Source organism: Montipora capricornis, chromosome 9 (genome assembly GCF_036669925.1).
Source record: "Montipora capricornis isolate CH-2021 chromosome 9, ASM3666992v2, whole genome shotgun sequence".
In the NCBI taxonomy this organism is placed as follows: domain Eukaryota; kingdom Metazoa; phylum Cnidaria; class Anthozoa; order Scleractinia; family Acroporidae; genus Montipora; species Montipora capricornis.
The window spans coordinates 47,696,786-47,706,905 of record NC_090891.1 but is presented as its reverse complement, the minus strand read 5'-3'; the positions used below and the strand labels follow the sequence as shown (position 1 = coordinate 47,706,905).

General features: G+C 38.2%; 1 protein-coding gene and 1 long non-coding RNA gene across 3 annotated transcripts in view; one reads left to right on the top strand and one right to left on the bottom strand.

The window, feature by feature from the left end:
- Positions 1-9,774, top strand: part of LOC138015547 (QRFP-like peptide receptor) — a 13,888-nt gene extending 4,114 nt beyond the window's left edge. The window contains exons 1-3 of one of the 2 annotated variants that reach the window (XM_068862618.1): positions 4,260-4,362; positions 6,687-6,755; positions 7,456-9,774. In XM_068862618.1, the coding sequence (XP_068718719.1) occupies positions 7,456-8,415 (960 nt within the window). In that variant the 5' untranslated portion in view covers positions 4,260-4,362; positions 6,687-6,755 and the 3' untranslated portion in view covers positions 8,416-9,774. Of the gene's footprint in view, positions 1-4,259; positions 4,363-6,686; positions 6,756-7,455 lie in introns of those variants that run through there. The other variant, XM_068862617.1, reaches the window with a different exon arrangement.
- Positions 4,505-6,240, bottom strand: LOC138015548 (uncharacterized). The gene is made up of 2 exons (XR_011125579.1): positions 6,195-6,240; positions 4,505-5,147 (listed from the first exon to the last, which is right to left on the bottom strand). It is a non-coding gene; the product is annotated as an uncharacterized lncRNA (long non-coding RNA).
- Positions 9,775-10,120: the final 346 nt, after the last annotated feature.

Below are 10,120 nucleotides of genomic sequence, written 5' to 3'. Positions count from 1 at the left end.
TGTAAGCAATCCGTGAGCTCGTAAAATGCGAAATTTAGGAACATAACTCGTACAGAGTTCGATGGGTAGTAAGGCTAGCTTGATAATCCACAGTACGTTTTTGGTCAAATCATCACGAAATCGTAGATGAAATAGCAAATAAAAATACTCAAAAAAATCACATGAGTGTGCAAAGGAGCCGCTTTCTTCTCAGAATAAAAGAAGATTTGACAGGGGAGCTGCGTAGTTGTCTTCATCTTGTCTCAATTCATGATATAGGGCTCAAGCTTACATTCGGCAAGTTAAGCAAAAAATTTGACGACTACAATACAGGATAGTTAGTAGAGAGTTCCCCTCTACTAACTATGAATACAATTTATTTCCTTGATCCTGAAACAGATATGGATTTTGATCGTTCGTAGGCATTTTATTCATTCATCCTGCGTAAATATAAAGTATCTATTTCAAGCGAACGAAAAGCTTACTTCAATCCAGTCCAAACTTTGCGTCGACAATAAGCGCTGCCAAAGTTTTGGTAAATCACGAATCTTTTGCTTTTAGTGAATTATGGAAACGCTTTTCCATAGCGGCTTCAGCTGACGCGTAAATAATGTTGAATTTTCCTTGATGGATATCGTCCAAGCAGTCCAGACTTTCGTTTAAACCACAGGCTGTCATTCTCACAGAATTTACCTCAACCACTTACTTGATCGCGTATGACGCTTTGTAATGGAAATCATGATGATACTCGAGAAGCCTGTTCTTCGTTTTCTTTTATTTCGAACTCCGCAAATCATGACAAACATCTGAAAAATTAAGGTGGCTCAAAACAGTCTCAACTCTTCCAAGTAACGCTCTTATTGGAAGGATCAGCGCTACAACGCTGTATCATGTATTAGCAATATTGTGGTACCAAATGAAACACGGATTATTGCTGAACAAGATGCAGTCATTTTTGTGACATAACACGCCACCTTGGCAACGGGGAAGCCCCGTAAAAACATCCTTTATTTTGTCTTTAGTTGCGTATATCTCAAAAATGAACTCGGTGACCCCCATTTTTTATTTCTGAAAAGTAATCAGAAGGGCAAGATGAAACGTTCTGCAAAGTTAATCTGTCTAGTGGATTCAGAGCCACCTTAAAAAAATCACAGAATTAAGGTGGCTCTGAATCCGCCAGACAGAACTTTTTTAAACTTTGCAGAAAGTTTCATCTTGTCCTTCTGATTACTTTTCAGGGTGTTTTTACAGGGCTTCCCCATTGCCACGGTGTCAATCATTGTGACTGTGCCGCACCAATCAGAAGCCCCCGTTCGTGGACGAACGGGTTTTTCAAAAATAGGGGGTCTTCTTGCAAGCTTTCCCTCAGTCTCTTGCCCCAACTTTCGCGCGGCCAGTTTGCAGAAAATCGTTTTGGAGCTATTCTTTCGAACAGATACGCTTGCTACGCAGGCTACAAATATATGAAATAAAAAATGGGGGTCACTGTACTCGTCCAGGACTGAGAAAATAACCATTCCTTGACGGATTAAGCTTGGCGCCAATGAAAATCCGCCATTTTATCAATGTGCCCGCTCTACTGCGCACGTTAGAGGTGTTTTTAAGTAAACTTTATACTTCTTACGGTCAGCTACCATATCTCACAAAAGCCAAACTACAAAAAAACTCGGAAGAACCTTAACTGATGCGACGAAATATTAGTCAGAGTATCATTTTCACAATCCAAAAATTCAGCCTGAATTTGTCCCTCGTTAAGTCCACAGGGAGAGCTCATGAAAGTAAACAAATGTCAGGCCTTCCTCATTCTTCACAATGAGGAAACACATGCACAATGGTGGAATGCCGTAAGAACACCAAAGCGGTGCGCAGATCAGAAGCAAAAACCTGCCGGTTGTAGATTCCATCATGAAGACCCTAAAGGGAAGAAGGCCATTGCCGCGTACTCTATCCCGCAGAATTCAGTAAAAGAATGTCAACTTCTGACTTTTCCCGACTGAATATCATACGACCATACGACAGTATTTTTGGGGCGCAGGGGACTGGCAGCTTTTTGGAATGAGGGGGTCAGAGGAAAAGAATAATGGGCATTGAAGAAATAGTATTTTGTGCTTGTTAACGAGAGCGTGATACATTCCATGTGTATTTGTGTGTGTGTGGGTGCACCATGGCCAGGGGCTGTTCTTGATTAAGGTCGTAGAAGGATCTTGTATTTCGGAGTTGTAGCAATTGTGCTGTTGTTCGACCGTCTTATAAAAAGTAGGAAAAATATAAATATTAGCCCTAGTACCTCATTATACAGTTAACTTAAACGTTTGCCAGTCTGAGGAAACTCGAGCCAAAAAATTGGAATTCGAGACGAATCAATTAAACTGTCACCAAGAATTGAACGCAAATTTGTCGAACTGACAAATTAAAGAAAAATAGTAAAACTTCCAGCCTCTCAGACAGTATTCTAAAATTAATTCTAAATATCTAAAAATATACTCTTGTTATTTAAATATCTAAAAATATACTCTCGATATTTTGTATCTTCTGGCTCGCAGTCACCTTGGATAAATTTTAGGTAAAACCCTTTGCTCGATCAAGCACATGAAGAGGAAACCGAAACATTATTATTATTATTATTATTATTATTATTATTTAGTATAAATACACAGGTGATTATTGGTGATTATACAAAATCGCGCGCTCTCATTGGCTCGCTATCTCGGATCGATTATCAGCCGATAATCACCTCGACGGACAAAATGGTTGCCAGTACGGTCGTTTTGCCACTGTAAGTGAAGATGATTTCGCGTTGAAATGTTTTTTTTTCTTCTCTTTTTTGAAATAATCAACCTGTGTATTTATACTAAAACAATTATTCGCCTCAGGCTCAGTGATTATCGGTGACTATTGACCTCGACCTCGTCTCGGTGAATATTCACCGATAATCACTTCGCCTTCGGCGAACAATTGTCAAATATTACTGACGACATAAGAAGCGGCAAGCACAATTACAAGGCAAATTATGTGTTAAAATTTATTGATGCACTTTCGTTTTGACATGAAGTTAGGCAAACGTTTAAGACAAGTGTGGGTTAAACACAAAAACATTCTCCTTGCAGCTGGAGAGGAAGTCATCAACAAATAATTATTAATTTAAACACAGCTTCTATTTTATCTGTTAAGGTGAAAGAGCACAATATTTTAGTCAGTTCCTCACTTCACAATTCACTTTAGCAGTTTTTTCGAACCGACTTGAATTCTCAAGTCTTTTTCAGGAAAAATAGTTTTCTCTTCTTTGTGCGAGCTAGTTGTTTTGATAATGTACAGATGACATTTGAAATTTTAAAGGCTAAATTTCAGACCCGTCTTTTTTAATAAACACCAGAATGTACTTTCATTATCTCATTACATATTACTTGAAACCGGGAAACAGTTAATTTAGAATGTACTTTAAGTACCTCATTACATAATACTTGAAAGCGGGAAACAGTTAGTTCTTTTGTAAAATGCCAACGATCAATAACATGACCTCGAGTAGGCGTTATTAGGGCCGTTTATACGAGAGAAAATAAGCCGCGGCTAACTCTGGCCGCGGCTTACGTAAGCCGCGAAAGGAACTATTTATACGAGTATGAACTCCCAGGCCAGGATAAGACGCGGCTTGAGAAAACCGTGAACGTAGATTTTGTACCATTTATACGGGGTGTTCGCGGCTTACGTAAGCCGCGGCCAGAGTTAGCCGCGGCTTATTTTCTCTTGTATAAACGGCCCTATTGTCCCATGCTGGACAGGTGACCAAATTTGTGAATTAACCTTACTTTAAACTTCTTCCTCTCGGGTTCTATCTTCTATAGCAAATTTTTCATTCAGCACAATTACGCAAGTTTAAGAAAAAGTTAGTAAACACGAATACGTTTTCTTGGAAGAAAATATATATCGGCTTTTATTCATAGAGGTCGAGTTCCGTAACTTAACTTCCACTTGTAATTTTTTTCACTTAAATTGTTCGCGCGAGGGCGAAGCATAATGACGTTACTGAATTTACTGGAAAAAATAAAAAGGTGTCGTAACTTGCACTTTGGAGTGTAAAACAAGGTTTATAAGATCTTTATTGTATCTATTAGAAATTAATTGGCGCGGGAAAGCATAACATAAAGTCAAAAAGGCTGTGTTGTACACTTAATTTGCTAATGATAGAGCTCTTACTAGGTATAAGAAGCTCTCGGCTGCCTTTGGGCCTTGATAGTCAGTCTCTTCAGACTCATTCAGTCGTTTCAATCGTTAGCCTACACATTGAACCTAAATTTGATTTCATGTTAAGTCTTGGTTTTACAAGTTGGTAAGCAAGGTATACACAAATTGCCCAAGACGAAAACTGAAAGAGGTATGTCCAAGGTTAGTAATTTAGCGTCTTTCGCGCATTGTACCTTATTTGCCCTGCTTTGAAAGTCTTTTCTCCAATTGAAATGATGTTTTTGCAGGAACCAGTTTCCTGTCGCCATATTAGCTGGTTTTTGTTAAAAACGGTAACAAAAGGTTGGTATAAGTTTAAGTTTAATAAAGCTTCTTACCAATGTACAAAAGAAAATATATATACAAAAGTACAATAGGTAAAGGAAAGCAATAGGGGGAAACTGAATTCCCATATAAAAACTGCTCTCCAAAAATAAAAGTTAAAACAATTAAGAATAGTATATCTGATATAGAATTTCCCAATGTGTACGAAATATAAAAGACCTATCTATTTACAAAGTTAATTAAGTAGTAAAGTTTTAAACGAGCTTAAGCTGGAAGGAGACATAACTGAGTTAGGTAAAGAGTTCCAGTCATTAACGTAACGGCTAAAAAATGAAAATTTAAAATAGTTTGTCCTTGCTGCTTTAGGCCTAATATTAAAGTCATGGTTACTTCTAGTTCTTGTTGGGCCATTCAGATCCACATATGCAGTATATAGTCAATATCAGAATAGCCATGAATTATCTTGTAAAGCTGAAGCAAGCAGAGGTATTTCCTTGGAAGCTCCAATGATGACCAGTTTAGTTTAATGAGCCTTTCAGAGTGAGGTTTATCAGATCCACATATCAATCGAGTAGCACGACGCTGGATGGATTCAATACTGTGTATGTGTTTAACCAAATAAGGGTTCCACACTGTGCAGGCATATTCCAAAATAGGACGAACTAAAGCATTAAAAGCTGTTTTAATTGCCACAAGATCTTTGGGCCCAAATGTTCTCCTTATTAGACCCAACACTCGATTTGCCTTACCAACAATGTCATTGATATGAGCGTCCCACCTTAAAGAAGATTCAATCCAAATACCCAGATGCTTATGTTTATCTACAGCCGACAGATTATTCTCATTTATCACATACTGATGAACTAAAGGACATTTAGACTTGGTAACATGTAGGGCCTTACACTTTTCGGGATTCAGCGTGACAGGTCACCCTGAAACTCAACACAATCATCTACAAATGCGATGTTACGATAAAGTACACTGTCATCAGCAAAAAGCTCTGTACTACAGCTTACATTTAGGGGGAAGTCATTTATATACAGCAGGAAAAGAAGTGGCCCTAATATACTCCCTTGACGGACACCAGATATATCACTTCATTTACCTTCTTGTTTTTTAACTAACGGTAAATAAAATTTAAACTAACTTGAAATGAGAATAAAACTAAAAAAAACAGGATGACTATATTCGTGCAAAGCTGTAACAGTTTGTCCAGTTTCCCCAATGGTTGTCATCTCCTTCGCTTTTCTTCTCTTAATCTCCTTTTGTTCTTTATTTTCGTACTCTAAGGCATTTTTAATTGACATTTCAAAATTTCAAACTTTAAGAAATGTTAAAATTTTCTCATTCGTTGTGCGCTTTATTCTTGTATTCTAAAACCTTATTGTCGTTGCTCGGACTTTTATGCAAATATTTTAGTCTCTTATTATTTCAAAAATGTTGTCGGTCAAATCCATTCTCAGGTTGAATCCGTTTTTACCTTATAGGTTAAATTCGTGATCTGCATTTTACCTAGGTTGAATATGCACTCTACCTTGATAGGATTGAAAACACCAATACCTTCCCTCAAGCTCTGTCTTACGCATCTCAACACATCTTCTTAATGTTTCATATATATCATCTTATCGGCTTCTGCATTCATACACTGATCGATTTAGTGTCAACATTACAACAAAGTTAGGGAACAAAGAACTGTACTGTGTACTTACCGGTGATCGAGCTCCGGCCTTCCAGATCTATAGTCCTGTGTCTTCACCACTACACTACGACGACGAACATGCGCAACCCAACACAGTTCTTTTCATAAATTACTTTTGTATGGTAAGTCAATTGATATCTACGTCTAAAAACCAAACCTAATTCTAACCTGACCCTAATTTTTCTCTAAGCTTAATTTAGGCTTCAAAAAAGTTACTTCAATCTATCTAAGTGCGTATTCGACCTAGGTGAAATGAGGATGACCAAGTTAACCTAAGTTAAAAAGGATTCAACCTGAGAACGGAATTTTATGATCTTGAACTTGGACTTGAACATTTAAAGGACTCGACAAATAAAAAATGTCGTCTATATGTATCAAAGTATTGGCACATATCGTTTGAAGAAAAGAGCCAAGTTTCTCGAAACCTATACATAGTCAAAACATTTCAATTTCCGCTATTTAACAAACGTGTAACAGGTATAGATTATTTTCGGTCTTTCAGTTAACGTAGAACAGCATTGAAGTATTGAAGTATTTTGGGGTAGATTATAAAGAACCTACAAGGAAAAAGGTAAGCAAAAGTCAACGATTTTGTGTGCGCTTTTACAAGACATTTACTAAACTAACTCGGAAAACAACCCAGAAATGTGTGCATGGGGTTGAAACATTGTCTTCTCAAAGATAGCGTCCACTTGTGGATCAATATTCAGACTCATCAACTCAAGCCTTTGTGCTCGATGTCAATGCGCCACTTAGAGGCCGCTTTTATTGGTTCTATTCTGTGTCACTTCATTTTCAGCTGCTTTATCAAGCAATCATGATAAAATACATTTTAGCACGGAATGTTACTAATACGAAGTGCATTCGTTCATTGCTTTAAAGCGAGATTGCGTGTATATGAATAATCACGATGTTTTCGTGCAAATTGGGACAAAAAAATATTGTAAGGTTTCTAAAAGCCAACTAAACTGCACGAGCCCAGAGGTCTTAAATTTATCAGTGTTTAATTTTTTGAAATTGTACGAAAAAAAAATTGTGGCTACTTATTGATATTAAATAAAAGAAAAGTTATGATAATTGTGCAGGGGACTCACATTTGATTGGTTATCTGTGATTATTGGCCAATCAGAATGCTTAGTTTGTTACCTTCGATTTTCTTACCGAATTACCTCTTTCCTCTTTTTTGTATTGCGTTACCTAACAACCGCATTTCTCTTAGCCGATCACAAACTATCCTAATGTTCTAACCGTCGTTTTCTTTCTTCACGTAGATGGCCAATGATTCTCATCACCAAAACAGAACACTTCCTCCAAATTTTGAGCCCATTTCTTCATCCGAGTGCATCGCCTGGCTGACAGTATTTAACATCGAAGCTGTTGCTATAGTGACCATGAATGCCCTTACAATCATTATTTTCCTGAAAGAGCGAATCCTTCACAAGCGTACCACGTACCTGGTGATCAGCCTGGCGGTTGCGGACATGTTTGTTGCATACATCTTGATCACTGAGAGTTTGTTATTGGGCGTCAATTGTAACTTGTGGACGATAAACCTGTTCAGGAGCTTTGACAGCATCACATGTTTTGCAAGTTTGGCACATTTCTTTACAGCAGCCTCTGTAGCAAACCTTGCTGCTATTTCTTTGGAGAGGATGCACGCAACTTTTCGTCCATTCAAGCATCGCCTCCTGAAAAAGAAGATGTTTGGAGCAGCTGTTGCGGGTGTTTGGTTTACAGCTGCCTTGTCTACAGCTATCACTTGTTCAAAACGTTTCCGGGGCCGCTCAGATATCACTACTATTTTTCAAGGGCAAGCATCATACCTCGCGCTGCTATTGTGTTGCCTTTTGATCATCGTTGTTTCTTACACGTCCATCGCTACTAAATTTAACTGTGGAACGCATCCTCAGCATCATGGTGCAATCAGAAGAGAAAGAAAGCTGACCAAGACATTGTTCATTGTAACAACTGTATCGTTAATACTAGTGATGCCATTTCCATTTTTCGTGTTTCTTTCTTCTGTCACTTCAAGCGAAATGTTTGAAACCATTTCTCATGAAACACGGAAGCATTTAGTTTATTCCTTAGAGTGCTTATTTTACGGAAACTCTCTTATAAATCCATTGTTATATGCATTTAAAATGCCAGAGTTCAAAAGATCTCTGTTTTTATTATTGCGTTGTAGATCTCGCTCGGAGCCAGTTCAGGGTTTTCCTCTTAATGACATTTAAAGTTGTGAGAATTCACTCAGTTAACTGGTGAATATGGGTTTAAAAATAAATTAAGACCCCTGGCAAAACTTAGTCTAAGAGAAACAATAATACAATACATACATACTTTCAGGGTTAATGAAACACAACGAAACGACAGAACAGAACAAAAACAACTGTTGAGAATCCCAACTGGCTAGAGGCAAACCAGTGGGCTATTTACAAGTGCAGCTGGAAAGTTTAACCAGGGACTACCAGGATCAAATTCAACGAGTGGTCAGAGCGGGTCGTGAACCCGGGTTCTCCGGATCTTAAAGTGCACCTAACCCCCCAAATTTTAATTGGAGTAAATGATTTACTATATTTTTTATAGTACATTTGTGAAAAAATTATTAGATTTGCTCAAATCTAGTATCTTTTATGGCCCCTCAAAGTTTGAAAAATCGCACCTAAATGGCAGCCATCTTGGTTCAAGTCCGAGTAACGGGAGGATTGGGGCTAGTAGTTGCTATGACGTAGAAAGGAGAACGAGTGTGTTGACAAAGTTCACATAGTTCGCATATGGTCCACTGTTGTAGTCCAGAAAATGCCGAAGAGATGTATTGCTGCTGGTTGCAACAACGTGAGAAATTTAAAAGAAGGTATTTCTCTTCATAAGTTGCCATTCTACAACGACGATCGTACAGAAGCCAAGAAAAGAAGGAAGAAATGGGTCGATTTTGTTCGACTGAAGCGAGCGAAATGGCAACCATCGCAATCTTCAGTGCCATGTTCCGAACATTTAGAGCGTGAAGATTTTGTTCGTTCAGCTGATCTGGGCGATGAACAAAATCTTGACAATTCCAAGAGATGGCTTAGGACGGACGACTTTGGAGTGTGTGTTTTTCATTCAGTGCTGTTAAAAAGAGAAGAATTCCAAAAGCTAACAGAAGAATGCTGTGAAAATAGTAAACAACACCGGGAAGCACTCTCACGCGGTTCTCCTTTCTACGTCACAGCTCGACTCGCCCCAGGTCGCGGACTTGAACCAAATGTTTGTCAACTTCTACTAGACGTAGAAAATCGAGAATTCACCCAAATCGAAAAATTCTTTCACCAATTAACTTCACACAGTATGGAGATTTATTGAAGCTACAATTATATTTTGGGGTTAGGTGCACTTTAAGGCAAGCGCTCTAACCACTGGACCACAAATAGCTATGAGGGTAAGCTGCTGGAAGCTAAGAGCTTGAGATTGAATACGCACTCAGATGGATTAAAGAAACTCTTTTGGAGCCTAACTTAAGCCTAGAGAAAAATTAGGGTCAGGTTAGGATTAGTTTTGGTTGTTGTACATAGATATTAAATTGACCAATCATAGAAAAGTAAAAAATAAAAAGATCTTTGTTGGGTTGAGCATGTTCGTCGTTGTAGTCATTGTAGTGTAGTGGTGAAGACAGGACTACAGATCTGGAGGGTGCGAGTTCGAGAACCGGTAAGTGCAAAGTACACTTCTTTGTTCCCGTAGTATGTTCTACTGTTGAGACTCAATTATTAGGTATATGAATACAGAAACCGGTAAGATGATAACAAAGATTAAGAAGATGTGTAAAACAGAGCTTGAGGATTCCCAAGTCTCCTTTTTGGAGGAGGTTTAAGATAGGTTGAGTGGATAATTCAACCAAGTTAAAATGCGGATCACGAATTTAACCTAGGTTAAAACGGATTCAACCTGAGAACGGATTTT